Source organism: Silene latifolia, chromosome 3, assembly GCF_048544455.1.
Source record: "Silene latifolia isolate original U9 population chromosome 3, ASM4854445v1, whole genome shotgun sequence".
Classification (NCBI taxonomy): Eukaryota; Viridiplantae; Streptophyta; class Magnoliopsida; order Caryophyllales; family Caryophyllaceae; genus Silene; species Silene latifolia.
The window spans coordinates 117,598,253-117,620,040 of NC_133528.1; the positions used below are offsets into that span (position 1 = coordinate 117,598,253).

At 38.2% G+C, this 21,788-nt stretch overlaps 1 protein-coding gene across 2 annotated transcripts; it reads right to left on the bottom strand.

Moving 5' to 3' along the window:
- Window positions 1-3,908: 3,908 nt before the first annotated feature.
- On the bottom strand, window positions 3,909-21,422 carry LOC141647903 (putative inactive leucine-rich repeat receptor-like protein kinase At3g03770). Of its 2 annotated transcripts, XR_012545889.1 has the most exons (8): window positions 19,664-21,422; window positions 19,159-19,292; window positions 18,839-19,079; window positions 18,557-18,750; window positions 18,421-18,470; window positions 18,144-18,255; window positions 17,571-18,012; window positions 3,909-4,033 (listed from the first exon to the last, which is right to left on the bottom strand). XR_012545889.1 is itself a non-coding variant. In XM_074456270.1 (7 exons), the coding sequence occupies exons 1-7, from the start codon at window positions 20,994-20,996 to the stop codon at window positions 17,761-17,763; spliced, it is 2,316 nt and encodes a 771-aa protein (XP_074312371.1). In that variant the 5' UTR covers window positions 20,997-21,246; the 3' UTR covers window positions 17,560-17,760. The 2 variants fall into 2 exon arrangements, 1 of the variants encoding a protein (XP_074312371.1); XM_074456270.1 differs by lacking the exon at window positions 3,909-4,033 and having other exon boundaries at window positions 17,560-18,012; window positions 19,664-21,246.
- Window positions 21,423-21,788: the final 366 nt, after the last annotated feature.

Genomic DNA, 21,788 nt, shown 5'->3' on the forward strand with positions numbered 1-21,788 from the left:
ACAACCCAAGACTCTCTTCTTGCTTTACCCTTGCTTGAATCCGAACAAGTTCCACCATTAAACATGACCATGGACTGTCCAAACTCCATGGTTTGAGGGTTAAGTAGTCTTTTGTCGACAATCACTTCTCTAGGCCCCAAATCAGTAGCTTGGTCATTGATGGTCCCATAGGAAAGGGTATGGCTACTCTCCTCCTCACTAGTAGGTTCATGTGATAAGTTGAAGGGGTTTTTAGTTTCAAGATATGGGCTCTCAAAGATAGCACTACATGAGCTATTCATTTCAGCATAAGTGCTCATGACCTTTGGCTCAAGGGGCTTAGATTTAGGACAAGCAATATTTAAGCATGGCATGACAATTCCTTGGTCTAAACTCTCCTCTATCCCAACTGTTTTGGTTAACCCTAAACATTCCCTTTTAGCTAAAACCTCATTGTTTTCAGGCCTTGCTAAGCTCTTCTCCACACACAAAGCCAACTCAAGCAATTCACCATATGAATGCATCATTTCTAATTTAATCCTCCTAGCAATTTCAGATTTCAAGCCATTGTAAAATCTGATTCCCTTTAGAAAAGAACTTACTTCATTGTCACACACAAAGTGTAATTCCTCAAATAATCTAGAATACTCATAAACACTCAAGGAATTTTGTTTAAGGGTCTTAAGTTCAGCCAATAAATTATCCATGGTAGAAGAAGGTAGAAACTTTAATCTCATGTTCCTTTCAAGTTTAAACCAAGAACATATTCTACCCTTCCCTTCCATCCTCCTTGAAAATGTAAGAGTATTATACCACAACAAAGCAACACCCTTTAAAGAAGACACAACCAGTTTACACTTCTCTTTATCATAAAAACACTTGTTCTCGAAATAGCATTCAACATCAAACAACCAAGACACAAATGCTCTACTGCTTTCACCATTAAAGGAAGGAAGTAATGGTGTGTTACCTTTGCTTCTAAGGGTAGGAGAGGAATTAGAACACTCATAGGGCAGGAGGTGTTCTCCTTGATACAAATCAGGAGGTTTTGGTTCCCTTGGAACCCCATGGGTGCTTGTTGCACTCCTTGTATGCACATCACCTTCATACCCTTTTGTTAGAGCTTGCAACTTCATCATAGCTGCTTCTAATGACTTGGAAATGGAACCAAGATCACAAGGTTTCATCTTTGAGCATGGAACATAGGGTACAACACCAATAGCTACTGATTTACCCATGAAAAATCAGAATCACAACAACTTAAGTAAAACTGTTTTTTTCTAGAAACAAACCAAAGCTTTGAAAACCTCTCTTCACTCATTGGGTTGTTTTTGTAGTTTTAGATGTAGTTAGGAAAGATGAACACTCAACCAAAGCTCTGATAACCAATTTGGAGTAAAACTCTTAAGACTCGATTTTGGACAGAATTAGACTCGAAAATGGGTTGTTTTTGTGACTGAAATGGACACGAAAACAATGCAAGTAACCAAGGATATGACTTGAGCTAGATCACTAAGCAGGCTCAAGACTCGGAATCTCGTTCAAGATCACTAAGCATGAACTAAATTCCTCCTCAAACACTAAGTAATGAGGGGTTTTCCGCACTAAGCAAGAAGAAAAGAAGTAGAAAACTCAGTTTTCAAACTCATAATTTTAACTCAACATAATCTGATTTTCTCATTAGGTTTTCTTGGTTTATATAGACCAAGCAATACAATCTTGTCCATCCATCATACATACATCTAAGGGCCACGAAAGGGCCTTACAAAAGCACAAAATAACAGCTATTTTATCTTACACAAACTGAATATAAAGACTAGAAAACAATAAAGCATAAAGTAATAAAGCTAAATTCAGTTTTGTTTGCTTGCATAAGGTCAATTTAGATGTGTAAGACCTTGGTGAAGGGACCTTGGCAGCTGCAAATATTCAAGCACAAGAGGTTAGGAGGAGTCCCTAGTCGTGCCCAGCCCTTGTTTAGCCAAAAGAAGGAAGTTGAAAGCGACATTTCTCCCATTCTCTAAAACAGCCCAATTTCTGATAGACAAAATGTGTTCTTAAGCTACTTCTTTAAACCTGCATTTTTAGGACCAATGACCCTAGATAAAGTTGCTCCAAACTCTCTAAATTATTCATTCTAGGCTTTGGTTTCATGACTTTGGCATTTGCAAAGCTCCTGGACCTCAAAACAGAAGACGGACCAAAACCGGGTTGGAGAACAACTCAGGAATTCAGATGCATCTTTTAGAAGCCATATCTCATAGCTCCGGATGAATGTTAAGGCCTATGATAGCTCATTGGAAAGCTAATGAAGTTAACTTTCACCTCAAAAAATAATCACCCTAAAATATGAAGTAAATCTTGAGTTATTCAACGTTTAGTTCACATAGGTCATGGGCTGTCCAATAATGCGTAGTCTGTTTGCATTGGCCATAACTCAAGCTATATACCTGATATGGAGATGATTCAAAATCCATGGTTTGCCTAAGATCCCAAGCTTTCCAATGACATAAGAATCATCGTATTTGCATGAGTAAAACTTGAGATATAGAGCTTGGAAGTTAGGCTTGCTGTAATGACACTTCAAAAAGCGATGAAATGCATTCAATTGTGAACTGTTACTTGGACTGTTTCTTTTGGCTTAAAAATGAATCACAATGCAACAAATTTTGTTGCACCAGAGGTGATCCCCCCATTCCCCCCACCTCTGTGTTGGTCTGCTTGGGTTAAGTGTCTGTGTTGATTGAGCATAGCTCAACCGTCTTGTCCTTTGGTGTTTTTCTTTATGGTCGAGTTTTGGGTCAGATATGGTGATCCCCCCATTCCCCCCACCTATCGATCCCTTGTCCTTTTCCTCTAGTTTCTGTCCGGTTTTTATGTTTTGTTCTTGGTGTTCATGAGGCGGTGGTCCTGGGAGGTGTTGTGTGGTAAATCGGGTATCGTTGTGTCTTGTTCGGTGTTTCTGGGTCACTTGTGTTGTCCTCTCGGCTGGGGTTTTTTTTGCTTGCCGACGGTCCTGGGGGGTTTGGTTGTTCTCCGGCTTTTCTGGTTTCTCGGTGGCTTTGTTGGGCCGTGTGTTGCTGGTTTGGCTTGTTTGCTGTGCCGTATTTTTTTCTGTTGTCGGAGGAAGATTTGGCAGCTTGGGTTTGGAAGTGTTGTGTTAGAGGCGGGTGGGTAGGGTGGTGTCGGGGTGTTGGATGTGTTGTTGGTTGGTTCGGATGTGGTGGTTTCCGCTTCTAATTGATGGTTCATCTTTTTTATTGCTTGCGTATTTTCCTGTTTTTCTCAATAATAACCTCCCCTTGTTTATGGTTGTCCTGTCCCTTATTCATCAACGGGGTTTTTAGTTGTAAGTTGTGGATGGGGTTCGACAGAGGATGTTATCTTACGGCCTCTTCTGACTGGATGTTGGTTAATGGACTACCTCTGCCCTCTCTTCTTTGTATGGTGGCTTCCTTGATGTGTTGGTCTTTTGGCCATAGGGTTCGGTTTCTGAGGTGTAGGAGTCTTATCTCCGCCGATGGCAGGCTTCGTTGTCTCGCTCATCTCTTTGTCTTTCTTCGTTCTTTTCGCAAGAGCGGAAGTACACCTTGTCTTCGTCACTCTATTGCTGGCTTGCGTCGATGTATTCTGGAAGTCAAGCGTACTTGTGAAGATGGATCGGTTGTTCGTAGCTTTTCCTCCGCCCCCATCTATCCTATCATCGCATATCTTGTTTATTTTTATGCTGTATTTTTAGGCTTCAATATTCTCTATGTATGCCTTAGGTATGGCTTTGTAGTGCTAGATTTGGTTGTCAATGTTCTGGTGCTACTTAGTCGAGTAGCTTGCATTGTAGTTGGTAGTACTTTGTAAGCTATTCTCCTTATCGTTGTCAAAAAAAAAAAAAAAACCTTCATTGATCTTGCGTATGCGCCTTTAGACACGTATTTGGAGTCGAAATAAAATTTACCATATATGACTCCTGCACCGAGTTTACATACACTTTCCAAACAGTTAATACCCCGCCACTAGATTACCAAACTCGAAAATTGAGAGTTAATGAGTAGGGCAACTGTTAGAACACATTGGGTTGATGATGCCAAGTCCCTTTGTTATTTGATTGTTTGCTCTTAGTTGAAATGATTAGTGATTGAAGCAATCAAATGGACTTTCAACAATGATTCAAGATGATCAAGCTAATCAAGGAAGTCAAGACAATGATATTTTCCTAGCCTTAGTCGAAAAATGTAAGAGTAAGTGTAACATTCTCATTTAAGTCAAGTAATGGCAAAACCATGCAACAGTACGCTGTAATGTGGTTTCTGGTACTATCATACGGAGGAGGAATTTCGACCAAATGTTTTAAGTGTCAAAACTTTGCAAACTTTAAATCTTAAATATTTGAATTTTCAAAAGCTTGAAAATAATTTGAAATTTTGGAGTTACAAACCCACTTGACTAAGCCTCTAGATTTGTGCAAACACCTTTTCCTAAAATGGCAAAGAAGACTTGTCAAACTTCTAAAGTAAGAAAAGTGTTTTGCCATTTTGGTAAAATGTCACATGTTGAGTGTAGTAGCTTAAGTTTTCTGATTTCTTAAGCCCCAAGCCTATAGTCTAACACTTACCATCAGTCAAAGCTATCATTTTAATATTGGATTTAATCTTTCTAAGTTGTACTTACCTAAGACTAAATCCACTATAAATAGAGTGTCTTAGTCACATTTATTTCTCAAGACTTCCAAAACATTTATTGTAAAAACTTTGCAAATCATTTGTGCATTTAAAGCTTTGTTCTTCAAGTGTTTGCAAAACGTTTTTCTGATTTTAAAGTCTTCAAATTGTTTTCGAAAAAGCTGTAAAACCTCCAAGTATCAGTTCAGATCTTTGTGACATAATGAGTTTGTTCCATGATTCTCGTGTTAGATCTTCATTGTGATCTCCATGTTCATTTAGTGAACTCTTGAGATTCAAGATTCTGTAACACCTTGAGATAGAACCCATAAACTCTTGAAGCGGAGTAGCTTTAAGTTTGAGTGCAACCGGAGTAGGTTGGCGAGTTATTTTCATTGTAAGGGGTTTAGTAAGTTTGAGTAAATTTCTAAACAAGCAATAAAATAACGGTTGGAAGTAGGCCTCGGAGTAGAGGCTGAACCAATTTTTAAAATGTCGTTTGTTTGTTCATTTACTTTTACGTTCTTCTACTTTGCTATTTCTCGCATGTACCTAATCAAGTTCTGTGTCACAGTCACCTATACTGTGACATAGAACTGTTGTACGTTCTTGTGAACTTACATTCAATTAAGTTTCTCAAGTCTTGTTGTAACACCCCACGGTAATTGAAGAGGTCCAGTGATAAGCTTAAATGACTAGTGCTTAAAGGGATTGAATGTACTACTCATATCAACAAAGTACAATTTCTTTTATGTTCATCCATGCGAAAGAACTCCAAAGTTAAGCGTGCTTGGCTGGGAGTAGTCTTAGGATGGGTGACCTCCTGGGAAGGTTTCCGGGATGCGCATGAGTGAGGACAAAAATGCGCTATAACGGACCCGTGTTGATTTGTGGGCCATGTACACAGCCTGGTGAGCTAACATAAGTAACCGCTCCCGACCCGGTTTGGACCGGGGTGTTACAAGTGGTATCAGAGCAACCCTGCGACCGTATGGTGATCGGAGGCAGTTGTTATACGCTCCTGGAGGCAGTAGTTATACGCTCCATTGTGATCACACACCTAGCGGGGGAGGATTCTGGGTTAGCGGTTATGCTCCCAGGCGCAACGAGGACGTTGCGTTCTTCAAGTGGGGGTGACTGTAACACCCCACGGTAATGGAAGAGGTCCAGTGGTAGGCTTAAATGACTAGTGCTTAAAGGGATTGAATGTACTACTCATATCAACAAAGTGCACTTTCTTTTATGGTCATCCATGCGAAAGAACTCCAAAGTTAAGCGTGCTTGGCTGGGAGTAGTCTTAGGATGGGTGACCTCCTGGGAAGGTTTCCGGGATGCGCATGAGTGAGGATAAAAATGCGCTATAAAGGACCCGTGTTGATTTGTGGGCCATGTACACAGCCTGGTGAGCTATCATAAGTAACCGCTCCCGACCCGGTTTGGACCGGGGTGTTACACTTGTACTTCAATATTCTTAGCTTAAAGTAATTAATTAACCAAGTTAAGGATAAATTTTTTAAAAGGTACACCTAATTCACCCCTTCCCTCTCTTAGGTGTTAATCGTTCTTAACTCTTCAATTGGTATCAGAGCCTCGTGCTCTTTATATTGTTTAAATCCAAAGAGTTGATCCTATAGTTATGGACGATTCAAAACACACTAAATATCCCATTTTCAAGGGAGAAAACTATGCCTGGTGGAAACATCGCATGGAGCACTATGTCAAAAGTGCGGACTATGAATGTTGGTTAATCATTCAAAAGGGTCCCCTCAAAATCGAAGTGACTAATGCTGATGGCATTAGTACCTTGAAAAGTGAGGATAAGTATGTTGAGGCCGACTATAAGAAAATCGAGAAAAACTCTAAGGCCATGTCCATTCTTCAATATGGTATCGGTGACCAAGAGATTAATCGTATATCTGGATGTGCTTCGGCCAAAGAGATTTGGGACACCCTAAGCCTTGCTTATGAGGGAACGTCACAAGTCAAGAAATACCGTATTGATCTTCTCATGCAACAATATGAGATGTTCAATATGGAACGAGATGAGTCAATTAATAGTTTGTCTTCACGTTTTTCTAGTATTGTTAATGACCTTAAGAGTTTAGGTAGGAGTTTTCAATCCGAGGATTTAGTCCGTAAAATCCTTCGTAGCCTAACTGAAAAGTGGCAACCGAAGGTTACGGCTATTGAGGAAGCTAAGGACCTTTCTTTGCTCACCCTTGATGAACTTATGGGCTCACTTATGGCTCATGAGTTAACTCTCATGAAGCATTCTAGTGAAAGCTCTAAAGGAAAAGGACTCGCTCTTAATGCTCTCTCAAGTGATGAGGAGGATGAAGATGATGAGTTTGCAATGTTCACTAAAAACATTGTTGACATGATAAATGGTCGAAACTCTCAAAGGTATGGCAACAACTCTAGTAAACGCCGTTTTCCTAAGAGAAGATCTAACTCCACTGTTGGTTGCTTTAAATGTGGTGACAAAGGTCACCAAATCAAAGAATGCCCAAAGTGGAACGATATCAAATCTAAGGAAAAACGTGACTTTGCAAAACGTGATTACAAAAACAAAGTAATGACTGCTATTTGGGGCATGTCTGATTCTGAAGAGGACGATGTCCTTGAGGATGAATTTGACGCCAAACTTAGAATTTCGTCTAGTTCCTCAAAAGGTGCTTCCAAATCATCAAAGAAAGAAGACATCAAGTGTCTTATGGCTCACTCCGCGGACTCATCAGAATCTGATTCAGACCATGAGGTAATTAAGCTCAAGAAAAAGGTTCGATCTTTCTCTAAAGACAAAGTTTGTCTCCTCCTAGATCAATTTATTGATAAATGTCGTGTCCAAACTAATAAGTTGGAAGCTATGCAAATCGAAATTGAGGACATAGCTGAGGAAAATGTAGTCCTAAAAGAAAGTCTAAATGAGAATGATCAACCTAGTTCCATATTGAGTCTTGAGAAAGAAATCAAAAAGTTTCGAAAACAAAATTTGTTTTTAGCCAACAAAGTCGATGAAACCGGTGCAACAGATCCCTGCTCTGTTGCATCCAGTTCTAACAAAGGAAATGTGTCGTCACTAACCCAAGAACGTGACCAACTTTTGATTGACTTAGCAACTCGTAACAACGAAAAGGATGATCTTGTTAAGATTGCTGAAATTTTAAATGACGAGTCTAGTCATGTCAAAAGTGCCTTAGAACGAGCTCAAAAATCAAATGATGACCTTCTTGCTCAAATTGAGATGGTAAAAAGGGCTGAACAGACTCATGCCATAGAAGTCTCTACTGTGGCATCTGAGTCGAGAAAAGAAATAGATACTCTCACGAAATTAGTGTCTTCTTTGACAAAGGAACGTGACACTCTTCTAGCTGACCTCAAATTGTGTCAAAGGGATAATAAACAATTGGAACAAATCGGGATGTTACTTAGTGATGAAGCAAGACTTGCAAAACAAGCTTTCGACAATTTAGGTAAATTGAATCTTAATCATCTTGCTAAAATCGAAACATTGACTAAAGAGCTAGATGAGGCTAAGATGTTCTACTTAAAATGGGAAGGAAGTCAGAATGTTTTGGAATTTCTCTTGAAACAATCACAAGAATATGAAAAAGCTGTAAAGAATGCTGGACTTGGTTTCAAATGCAACAGTACACTACTACAAATACAGGCTATAACAACGGTCAAAAACCGTTGTTATATAAAAAAGCGGACGTTGTTAAAGCGTCCGTTGTAAAAGGTTTTAACAACGGTTGGTTTTCTTAAAGAAACCGTTGTTAAAAATATTAACAACGGTTTTAAGTATAAAAACCCGTTGTGGAAAGTGTGACTCAATTTTGGGGGGAAAGTTATAACAACGGGTTTTAATATACAAAACCGTTGTTATAACTAAAGACAACGGGTTGTTTGTAAATAACCGTTGTTGTTTGTTCTTAAAAAATAAAAAAAAATTAAATTAAATATTACTAGATGCATGCATAATTACGGCCCGTTAGAATTCCGATGCATGCATTATTACTGACATCACTGTGCATATGAACGGACAATATGGAATGAGAAGGGTTAGTAATAAGATTTGAAGCAGCATTTAGAGAAATGATGATGATTATGGCACAACTTCCTAACATATATATTAATTAAAAAACAACTCAACCCACACATTGCTTAGTATAAATACATTGCATTATCTCAACTAACATTTCCATTATCTCAATATATACATCTCCAAACCCTAACTGCTAAAACAAACTCTACTTAATCTTTCAAAATAAACTCCAAAAAACTTCAACAAAATGAATGATTTCATCCTTAAGACTCTTACCATGATCGAGAACAACAACAGCTTCATCCGTCGGTTCCTCCATATTGAGGAAAGTTTCAGGAGCTACCTTGCGGATGCTCGATCCGCACTGAAGCACGCCAAAGAAGATGGCTTGACGGAGCAAAGCAGCAGCAGATTGCGGCTATATGACGATATAGCAATCTGCTGAACGGAACCTCCAAATAGCCAAGGAGGAGAGGACGGATACGATAGAGCAGAATAAGATCCTCTATGAAAATATAAGAATTGCATTTTTATATATGTAATTTTTTTTTAAAAATTTATGTATTTATAAATATATATATATATATATATTAATTATGTTTATCTTGCTTCTTCATCTTGCTTCTTCATTGTTTTACTAACTAATTATGCGAACAATACTTAAACAAATAACATAATGGTCGATAAAAACACATACATGCAAAAGAAATAAATAGAAAAAGAAAATAATGACGATGAAACTAACAGTGACGGCGAGATTTACCTGATAAATACAGAACGTAAGAGACGATGAAATCAACAGTGACGGCGAGAAGATAAAGCGACGATGAGAAAGAGAGAAAGAGAGAAAGAGAAAGTGTGTGTTTTATGTTTGTTTGTCTGTTGTGTTTGTGTTTGTGTATTAAGGGTTGTGTTTTGTGGCTGCAGCAGACTTCTGTTTGTGTGGTTTATAGTATGGAAGGTATTGACAACGGTTATTAAACAACAACCGTTGTGAAATATGTTTTAACAACGGTTGTAAAAAAACACCCTTTGTGAAATATGTTTTAACAACGGGTTAAAAAAGTAACCGTTGTGATTACTTTTCACTAACTTTGCGCCAATTTTGCGCCAAATTATTAACAACGGTTGTGCATGTGTGACCCGTTGTTAAAACTAATAACAACTGACTTCCGAAGAAGAAAGTATGCTGGTCTTCCTGAGTACATCATTTGTAACTATTGTGGCAAAACAGGTCATGAGTTTAATGGTTGTGAAAAAAGAGTCCGTGACTTAGAAAGAAACACTAAAAAGGCTAAACAAGTGTGAATCAAGAAAGAGGAAGTCAAAAAGGTCGTTGTCAAAAAGGAGCCCAAACTTGTTTGGGTTCCTAAACTAAATGTTTGATTTCTTATAGGCATTAGTGAGGGGCAGCAGCAATTGGTACTTAGACAGTGGATGCTCTCGTCACATGACGGGAGATGAAAACCAATTCCTCTCGCTAGAAGCCTACGATGATGGCATGGTGACTTTTGGCGACAATAAGAAAGGTGAAATAATTGGTATTGGACAAGTTGGTAAGTCAAAGTCATTATGCGTGGACAAAGTGTTGCTTGTCAACGGTTTGAAACACAATCTCTTGAGCATTTCACAACTATGTGATCGAGGTAATATTGTTAAATTTCTTGCTAGTGAATGTAGAATCATCAATGGAAAAACTAGAGAACTCATACTTGAAGGTAAACGTGTCAAAGATGTCTACGTGACTAACTTATATTCATTGTCGGGCCAATCACTATCATGAATGAGTGTTCAAAAGAACGACCCTTAGCTTTGGCACAAACGACTTGGTCATGTAAATGCTAAGACACTTAACACCCTCAAGAGACTTGATCTAGTTGACGGCATTCCTAACATTAAGTTTGAATTTAAATCACTTTGCGATGATTGTGTTAAAGGAAAACAAGTTAAATGCTCTTTTAAATCCAAAAGGGTTGTTAGCACTTCCTTACCTCTTGAACTCATTCATATTGATTTATGTGGTCCCATGCGAGTTGTGAGTAGAGGTGGAAGTCGTTTTATTTGTGTCATTGTAGATGACTTCACAAGATTTGTTTGGCTTCTCTTCTTAAGTTCTAAGGATCAAACATTTGATGAGTTCTTAATTTGGGTAAAAAAGGTTCAAAACAAATTTGGTTATAAACTTGTCTCATTGAGATCCGACCAGGGAACCGAGTTTGAGAACTTGTCATTTGAGTCTTATTGTAATGAGAATGGTGTTAGTCATAATTTTTCGGCCGCAAGAACCCCACAACAAAATGGGGTTGTGGAACGAATGAATCGAACTCTTGAAAATATGGCTAGGACTATGCTCATTAGCTCTAGAGTTGCTAAGAATTTTTGGGCCGAAGCCGTAAACACTTCTTGTTATATTTACAACCGTGTTATGATTAGAAAAATCATTGAGAAAACTTCTTATGAACTACTACGAGGAAGAAAACTTAATCTTTCACATTTAAAATGCTTTGGTAGTAAATGCTTCGTGCACAATAATGGAAAAGACAACCTTGGCAAATTTGATGCTCGTAGTGATGAAGGAGTCTTCGTTGGTTATTCCGATCATAGTAAAGCTTATAAAGTTTATAACAAAAGGACTATGAAAATGGAAGAAAGCGTTCTGTAATATTTGACGAATCTAGTCTTTTTGTCTCAAACACACAGGTTGATGATGAGGTTGATGAATATGATGACGATTTTGAGATTGGTATGACACGACATGATATGGATCAAGTAGTGGAAGAAGCTGAGCAACAGTTGGAGCCACTGTTGCATGAGGAGGATGTCCAAAATTCAGGGGGAACTAATCGTCCATCTACACAAGATGATGCTACCTCATCCAGGGGGAGCAAGGATGGTGAAGAACAGCCCAATCCAATTATAAACGAACCACAATCATCTCCTTCAAACAATCCTCATGTAACAGTCTCCTCTACTATTGCAGACGAACAAACCAAATCCTCTAACCCACTTGTTCCCAAAAAATGGAAACACCAAAGCTCACATCCTTTATCAAATCTAACCAGTGACCTAACCTCTGGAATAAAAACCAGATCATCGCTCCAAAATTTCTGTGCACACAATGCTTTCATCTCGCAAATCGAACCAGACCATGTCACAGTAGCCTTGACTGATGAATGCGGGATGATAGCAATGCAAGAGGAATTGGAGCAATTCGAAAGGAACAAGGTATGACATCTTGTCCCTAGGCCCTCCCAACGTACTGTAATTGGTACACGGTGGGTCTTTCGCAACAAGCTAGATGATGTTGGAGAAATCGTAAGGAATAAAGCTAGACTAGTGGTGCAAGGGTTTAACCAACAAGAAGGAATTGATTACGATGAAACCTTTGCACCGGTAGCTAGGCTTGAAGCCATACGAATGCTTGTAGCTTTTGCGTCTTTTCAAGGTATAAAGCTTTTTCAAATGGATATCAAAACCGCATTTTTAAATGGATACCTTGATGAAGAAGTGTTTGTTGAACAACCTCCGGGCTTTATAAACAACGAGTTTCCCAACCACGTTTTTAAACTTGATAAAGTACTCTATGGTTTAAAACAGGCTCCTAGGGCTTGGTATGATAGGCTTTCAAAGTTTCTATTGGAAAATGGTTTCATACATGGGTCCGTGGATAAAACGTTGTTTATCAAGTCACAAGGAGATGAACTGTTGCTTGTGCAAGTATATGTCGATGACATTATTTTTGGAGCAACTAACAATGTTCTTTATAAGTACTTTTCTGATTTAATGACTTCGGAATTTGAAATGAGTATGATGGGAGAACTTGGATTCTTTCTTGGTCTTCAAATCAAACAATGTGAAAATGGAACGATGATTCACCAACAAAACTACTTAAAAGAAATGCTAAGTAAGTTTGGGTTGACTAATTCTAATCCTATGCCTACACCAATGGTGTCTAAAGTCAAGCTTGACAAGGACGAAAATGGTAAGAGCATTAGTGAAAAGGTATATCGAGGTATGATCGGTTCATTACTCTACTTAACCGCTAGTCGACCCGACATACAATTTAGTGTGTGTGCTTGTGCCCGTTTCCAAGCAAATCCTAAAGAATCACATTTCAAAGCCGTCAAACGGATTTTTAGGTATTTTATTGGAACACAAGGGCTATATCTTTGGTACCCAACTCACTACGAACTTGATCTTGTAGGTTTTTCGGATGCGGACTATGCCGGTGATACATTGGATAGGAAAAGCACTTCGGGCATTGCTACATTCCTAGGACCGTGTCTCATTTCATGGGTTTCTAAGAAGCAAAACATCGTTGCATTGTCCACGGCCGAAAGTGAATATGTGAGTGCCGCTCTATGTTGTGCACAAATTCTTTGGGTACGTCAACAATTGCATGATTATGGCCTTATTTTCGAGACTACCCCTATATTTTGTGACAACACTAGTGCAATTAATATATCAAAGAATCCTATACAACACTCACGAACTAAACACATCGACATACGACATCATTTTCTACGTGATCAAGTTGAGAAATGTAATATATGTCTAAGTTTTTGTAAAACGGAAAATCAAATTGCGGAAATTTTTACAAAACCGTTAGAAAGAGAACAATTCGAAAGACTTCGGTCGGAAATTGGTTTATTAGGTGACATATCGCTAAATTAAATTACTTTTTCCAAGGATTGATTAGAGGAAGGATTTACATGTAATTAATTTTAGCTAATATGGTTGAATGCATGCAAATGTCGAACAAAATAAAATCAACAAATGTCCGTGTGCACTTGAGCTAATTTTTGCATTGAGCCTCCAAAATCACTTTATGTCCCATCATACCTAAAGTCTACACCCTAGCCTCACTCTCTCAACACTCAACCGTCCACCCACCTTGTTAACTAAACCAACCCCTCATTTATTTCCATGTTCCTACACTAAAACTCCCTATTACCCATTAACAAAAACAACCCTCACCTTTTTCGAATTCCCAAACCGTCAACACCCTTTCCCTTTCCACTCTCTTAAAATGTCCCCAAAATAAAGGTTCTCAAAAGAGGTTCTTCAACTCAGAAATACATTTAACCCAAAATATATTGCCAAAAAAGAAAATGGCTCCCAAAACCGCTGCCAAAACAAATGAGACCATCCCTGCCACTGCCAAGCCAACCGTTGCACGAAAGAAGACAACCGCCAAAAGAGGCGGTGGTCGTGGCAGAGGAGGTAGAAGTAGGAATCCTCCCATCTCTCTACAGTTAGATGCTGAGATGGACTTTGACACCGATGAAGAAGACTCCGGTTCTAAGGGAACAAAAAAGGATGAAGGCATTCAAAAATTAAATGATGTTGCCGAAACAAATGAAAAAGAAGATCAACCAAGTGAGATGAAAGAGGGGGAACTTGAAGGTGAGAAATCAAAAGAGGGTAATGAAAGTGAAGAAAAATCAGAGGGAGACGAAGAAAAATCAAAAGAAAGTGAGGAAAAATTAAATAAAGAAAAAGAGAATGAGAGAGATTCAAAAGAAAAGGAAAAGGAGGAGAAGAGTGGTGATGAAAATGATGCAGTTGATAAGGAAAAGAATGATGAGAATGATGTGCTTTTAAAAGATTTAGTGAGTGAAAGTTTGGAGAAGGATGAGATGAGTAAAATAGATATAACTGTGGCTTCCACTGTTGAAAGAGAAATCGGTCCTAATGTTGAAGAAATTGATGAAAATCCGAAAATTGATTCAACAAAGACGGCGTATGTTGAAGAGGTAATTTATGTTGAGAATCATGGTGATGCCAAGGAGGTGTTTGATGATGGGCTTGACCCATTATTTTCAAAACCCGCATCAAGAACTCGGTCCAGGCGAAGGATGCTTGAGATCTTCGGTGATGATGATGATGTGACACCGGAGGCATCTCCTCCAAAACCCAAGGTCACTCAAAGGTAAAGGAGATCCAGTTCAAAGACCAAAGCACCCAAACGGCCTCGTTATCATCGGGATTTGCCAAGTATAGATGAGAATGAGATTATTGAGGAGAAGGTTCCTCTCAACACATGCATGGACCTTGTCATTGCTCCTTTTGGCGATTCATTCAAAAATGATGTCCTCAACCATCTTAATTCTCTCGATCTTCCGGATGAGACTCTCAAACTATGCCACGGTATGCTGATCTGTTGCTTCCACAGTGGAAGGCGTTATAAGAAATCTTGGTATGACACCTCTCTTGCTTTCAAATATTTCAAAGAAGCTATGTATGCACAGGGTTGGGTGAATTTGTTGGACAAGTATAGTCCCATGTACTTGTCAGAAATCATCCAATTCTATGCAACAGTCAAAGTAGACGTTGCATCTGGAACTCTTTCTGCCTACATAAATCAGAAACCCTTTGTCCTTACAATCGACCAACTTGCTGCCCATCTGGACATATGTGATGTCGGGCTTACCTCCTTTCCCAAACGTGATTGGGGTGAAGTTGACGAGGTCACCTCTACCCATGTCATGAAGGTTCTTCGACCGACCTCATGATGACAATGGCCCAACCAACATCTATGCCCTCGAACTAACCGCACCCATTAGGTTCATCTTTAACCTTGTTTTTCGCAACCTAGTCCCTAGCAACAATAGCCATGGGAGATGCTCTCTCCTTGATATGCTCCTTATTCATCACATTGTCAAACACAAACCCATAAACCTTCCTCGCCTTATGTTTCACCGAATTCTTGAGATGTCCACTGAATTTCAAAGTGGCAACTTTGACAAAAATGTCGTAGTCCCTTATGGTATGTGGCTCTCTATTATTTTTATGAAGGAGGGGTTAGTGTTGAAGGGAAGCCCCGCAATTGAAAAATTGAGTGATGAAATGACACCGGGTCTTCTTTCTCGGATGAACTTGGAGATTAAGGATGGGAAATTGGAAAGGAAAAATCAGTCGGGTTCTACAGCAGGTTCTACTGTTGAATTGGGTGTGGTGCTAGCAAAGTTGGATGAACTTCTTGGAATTGTCAATCGGTTGGTCAAAGAACATGGCAAGTTACGGGATGAGGTGGGTGATCTTCGCACTATGAATGAAGATCTACTTGAACGTCTTGAGGCTAACAAGCCGAATTCCTTCTAAGCTCATGCCTTCCTAACCCGTTTATCTCTTATTGCACTTCGGCTCTTTGTTGTTTTAAAGACTATTTTGCACTTTCAGATGTTTGTTTTTTATCTTGCTTGAACTATTTGTGTGTGTTTAAATCGTGTTGCTCAACTTTTGGACATGTTTTCTCCTCCCTTGATGATGTCAATAGGGGGAAGTAATTAACCATGCTTATGTGTGATCTTCTAACTCTTAGGCTAACGTCCACCTTAATTATGTCTTAACTTTCATGATTAGAAGTTTTACCTAAGCCAAGCATATTGCACCTTTCGACTACCTTGATCATGTTCATAAATTATGTTTATGTTGAAATAACCAAAGACCGACTAACCATGGGCTAAGGGGGAATATCACACATGTTTGGACTTGTCATCATCAAAGGGGGAATTTGTTAGAACACATTGGGTTGATGATGCCAAGTCCCTTTGTTATTTGATTGTTTTCTCTTAGTTGAAATGATTAGTGATTGAAGCAATCAAATGGACTTTCAACAATGATTCAAGATGATCAAGCTAATCAAGGAAGTCAAGACAATGATATTTTCCTAGCCATAGTCGAAAAATGTAAGAGTAAGTGTAACATTCTCATTTAAGTCAAGTAATGGCAAAACCATGCAACAGTACGATGTACTGTGGTTTCTGGTACTATCATACGGAGGAGGAATTTCGACCAAATGTTTTAAGTGTCAAAACTTTGCAAACTTTAAATCTTAAACATTTGAATTTTCAAAAGCTTGAAAATAATCTGAAATTTTGGAGTCACAAACCCACTTGACTAAGCCTCTAGATTTGTGCAAACACCTTTTCCTAAAATGGCAAAGAAGACTTGTCAAACTTCTAAAGTAAGAAAAGTTTTTTGCCATTTTGGTAAAATGTCACATGTTGAGTGTAGTAGCTTAAGTTTTCTGATTTCTTAAGCCCCAAGCCTATAGTCTAACACTTACCATCAGTCAAAGCTATCATTTTAATATTGGATTTAATCTTTCTAAGTTGTACTTACCTAAGACTAAATCCACTATAAATAGAGTGTCTTAGTCACATTTATTTCTCAAGACTTCCAAAACATTTATTGTAAAAACTTTGCAAATCATTTGTGCATTTAAAGCTTTGTTCTTCAAGTGTTTGCAAAACGTTTTTCTGATTTTAAAGTCTTCAAATTGTTTTCGAAAAAGCTGTAAAACCTCCAAGTATCGGTCATTTGATCTTTGTGACATAATGAGTTTGTTCCATGATTCTCGTGTTAGATCTTCATTGTGATCTCCATGTTCATTTAGTGAACTCTTGAGATTCAAGATTCTGTAATACCTTGAGATAGAACCCATAAACTCTTGAAGCAGAGTAGCTTTAAGTTTGAGTGCAACCGGAGTAGGTTGGCGAGTTATTTTCATTGTAAGGGGTTTAGTAAGTTTGAGTAAATTTCTAAACAAGCAATAAAATAATGGTTGGACGTAGGCCTCGGAGTAGAGGCTGAACCAATTTTTAAAATGTCGTTTGTTTGTTCATTTATTTTTACGTTCTTCTACTTTGCTATTTCTCGCATGTACCTAATCAAGTTATGTGTCACAGTCACCTATATCTTTGTGACATAGAATCGCTCAAACCTTCTTGTGAACTTACATTCAATTAAGTTTCTCAAGTCTTGTACTTCAATATTCTTAGCTTAAAGTAATTAATTAACCAAGTTAAGGATAAAATTTTTAAAAGGTACACCTAATTCATCCCCTCCCCCTCTTAGGTGTTAATCGTTCTTTACTCTTCAGCAACAAATAGTGCTAGGTGCTAATTATTTCTACTTTTATTGTCCCCCTTTGTGCAACTTCACTTCTCTACACTATGTTATATAGTAAGTACCATACTACGGAGTACTATACTAGTGTTCAATATACACCTCAGGATTTATGCATTATGCATCATATGAAGGATGAATGCTTCAGTAACAACCATTAGAGTTGTCTCACTGGGAAGTGAAAATGGGCGATGATCGGTCACTTGGACAGTCTCCTTGACCTGAATCTTGCACCTGGGCTGCAAACTGCAGATTCCAGAGTACATCATCGATGGACGGTCTCTCGTTTTGTTCCATGGAGACTGATCTTACACAGAGTTCCATTAGTATCTTCACTGAGTTGTCTGAATATTCCTTGAGTATTGAAGCATCTACAATCTGTTTTCGGGCTATCTTGTCTGCGTTTATGCCCACTTCAAACTGTACAACCCAGGAAATATTAAAACTTAACATTTATTTATCAGACCTTACTCAAGGTCGCCAGACTCACTGAACATAGCTCCGAGTACCAAGTGGAATTAGCGAAACACGTGTAAGAGGGTAGGACTTACTAGATCTTTTACCACAGAAACTTCATTTTGTGATATGATTGCTCTTCCGGATATGAGTTCCATGAGAATGACTCCAAAATCATAGACATCACTCCTCTCTTGTTGATTTGATCTTCACACATGAAAAACATTCTACATTAATCATTTCTTTCGTTTAAAGGTGATGACGAATGGAAGTTATAAGGTGAGAAACATAGAAAACATAATAGCATCCTCTTTGAGCAGAAAATTACTCGGAACAATATTAGGTAGCTTAAGACCCAAGTTAAGTACTTACGGCGTTCTGCAGTTTTCTTTAGATCCAGAGGGTGTGAGACCCATATCAACCTGGAGGAAATAAAGTTCATGGTGTTAATTTTAGACATTCTCATCAACGGATGATCAAAACTTAAAAGAAGGTAATCGTGGCTAACCGTTTCTTTGTTTTCAGCTAACAAAGGCAGATTATAGCTGTTTAGTTTCACATGAAAGTTATTATCCAACAAGACATCAGTAATCTTGATATTGTTCGAATATAACCCCGGTATTATCCCCGTTTGGAGGAACTGAATTCCTTTTGCAACTTCGACAGCAGCTGCTATTCTCTGCGACCAGGAAGCCTTTTGTCCTATGAATGAATGCACATCATATATAAAGCCCATTTGCAAAGGTGTTAAGAAATAATGTTACTATCCTATATAATTATATAAAGGTACCTGCAATGAAATCTCTCAAAGTCCCATTTGGCACAAACTCAAAGATAAGATACACTCTGTTTACAGTCGAGTCTTCTGGGTGATACTCAAAGCAGTGTCCTAAAGCACTGACCAAGTGGACATGCCTGAGCTTTGATAAAAGCTCAATGTGATGAGTATATGCTTGAACTCCACGTCGTTTCCTCAGTTTTAAGCTGCGTATGGCTGCAACGTTATCATTACCAATTATGCCTTTGTATACCTGAGAAACATTTAATGCTCAAGTTTAGCAAGAAACAATTGTGGCATTAATTTATTAAATGGTGCGAAAAGGGACATACCCGACCATGGGAACCTTCTCCGATTAGATTGGAAATGTTGAAGTTTGCTGTTGCCTCCTTAATTTCATCCAAATGATAGTTCCTATAAGCAGGAAGACCAAGAGGTCCTAACTTTGCCATTTGACAGATTTCTCCTGCAAAATCAGTTTGCAATGATGTTCGACACTTAATGTTGTCTCTATCAACGAGTCTGGCTAGTCGGGAACAGCTCGTGACAAAATACAGGACTGGTTTTCACTTTTCAGGTCATAATACCGGTATATGCCAGGTAAGGTTCAAAATACGGGTCATTTTGCCTTTGAATCATTCGGGTCACAGGTCAATCTTTATGTGTTCATACCCGTTACAAAGGGTAAAAACAAAGTCTAGGCCAGATTTCGACATGTATAATTGCAAAGCACCACTGCAAACTCAACATAGCAACATCAACATAATAAAAGCAACTTATTTGAATGCTCAACTATGGAAAAAAAAAATCAGTAAAAGAGTGAGTGGAACTTCTTACTTGCATCTGTAAAGAGCTTCGAAGGATTCATAATTGCTGCCTTCTCCAGTATGGTTCTCGTTTGAGGTTTCTTAAAGGCATGTTTGGAAAATGCAAGTCCAACACCTAGTACCAGAAGTCCTGCAAGAGATGATCCTCCTACTATGCTCATGGCCACCACAACTTTAGAACTTGGCCGATTTCCATTCCTTCCATGAGGCAATATCTTCACAGCTAACGCTTCATTAAGACAGAAAGTATATGGCTTCTGCCTTTGCCTTTTACCTCCATTCGACAAACAATTTCCTCTATAACTGACAACTCGTTTCTTACCACCCGATTTCAGACAAGCAGGCAAATCCCCAGTCAAAAAGTTATAAGACAAGTCCACAAAATTCAGTTCGGAACCACAACTCATGTTCCCTAGAAGCATACCATGAAACTTGTTCCCAGCAATATTGAGATACCCAATCAATGGCAACGAGAGCAAAAACGACGGGAATGGCCCTAAGTACTCATTACCAGAGATATCCAGCTTCTGAAGCTGATAAAAGGAGTTCAAATCATCTGTCATACCAAACTTAAACCTGTTCTTTCTAAGAACCAAAGTGACCAACTTGTTATGTAAAGAAGGAAACTTTGGTCCTAAAGAGTTGTTCCCTAAATCAAGTACTTGAAGATTCGTCAAGTTACGAAGATCAGGCACTTCACCATTCAGCTGATTCATTGACAACTGAAGAATCCTTAAATTTTGTAACAATGCCAATGATTTTGGTAACAACCCACTTAATGAATTATTCTTCAAACTAAGAATAGTTAATCCCGAAAGCGATCCGACCCAAAATGGCACTTCTCCAACCAAGTTATTATGATCCAACACAACAGTCTGAAGATTTTTCAATGCTAACATTTCAACAGGAATAGTTCCATTCAATTGATTTGAACTAAGATTCAATATCTCAAGTGAAGATAAATTAGCTATAGTATGAGGGAGAGGGCCCCATAACCCTAAGGAAACCAAAGATAACACCTTTAACCCGGGTAATGCAGTAAAAGCAGTAAATAAAGCTTCCATGGAGAAATTACCTGATATTGGACCAACCATATCATTTCCTCTAGTATGAATTTGAGTTATATTTTCTTCATAACATACTATGCTTACATAAGGGTTTGGTTCAATGTTGCAAAAATCAGTGGTTCTTTCTACACTGTCTAAGCTTGGTGGGTAGTTAAGAATCTGTTGAATGGTGAAAAATGCTTGTAACTGTGAATCTTCCACTTGATTTGATAACTGGGTTACCATCAAAATTACTAAGATTAAAAGAGAAATTGATGGTTTATAGGGTTTAGCCATCTCAGTAACTAAAAGTTTGCAGGTTTCTATGTGTTAGGGTGATATGTTGATATTAGTTGGGTTAAAAAACTGCATTGAAATATTTGAAATGCTTACTGAAGTATTCTAGCTGTAGAGTTTGTATGATCATTGAAGAAAACAAAAGTTATTAAACTGTGCAGAAGATAATGACAAAATGAATAATGTTGACTGAAAAACTAGTGTTGCTTCAAATCATCAAACGACTTTGCATACTCGCGTTCGATACTCTAACCCTTAGATATGGACATGGGCAATTTACTAATATGACTGTAGGAAAAAACGATAAATTGTGGTTTGTTTAATAATTGAGTCCGATACTTGAACACGCATCCCAATAATTTTTTTTTTTTTTTTTATTTGAAGTATATGAATGATGGTGAGTTTCTGAGACATGTGTGTGGATGTGTCAGAAAATGGGGACTCTTTTAGTGCAGATTTGTAAGAGAGACCTGTGAATCCAGCACCACCATTTGCCAGAATGTGATCGACATCGTGAAAGCTAAAAGAAAAAAAAAAAATCTAATAAATTAGTGATGTATAGATTATGTAGATTTCCCATAAAGCTACTAAAAAAAAAGGCTGGAAGTCATATTCACCTTTTGAGAGTCTTTTGTAGTTTTGTTTATTTGGCGGTAACATCAACTCATTCTAGTTCACGAGGGAAATAGTTGAGTTTCTCTCAAGTGCTTTCAACTTACTGGCTTCACCATAGGCTTTTGTTCTTTTGCACTTAATTTTGATTTTTTTTATAAATTTAGTTTATTCAATCCA

Excerpts from the sequence above, each read along its gene's own strand:
- LOC141647903 (XM_074456270.1), bottom strand. The coding sequence starts at position 20,996 with ATGGCTAAACCCTATAAACCATCAATTTCTCTTTTAATCTTAGTAATT. Across the intron at positions 19,080-19,158 it reads GAGAAGGTTCCCATGGTCGG|GTATACAAAGGCATAATTGG; the intron begins GTATGTCCCTTT and ends AATGTTTCTCAG. Across the intron at positions 18,751-18,838 it reads TTTGAGAGATTTCATTGCAG|GACAAAAGGCTTCCTGGTCG; the intron begins GTACCTTTATAT and ends ATTCATTCATAG.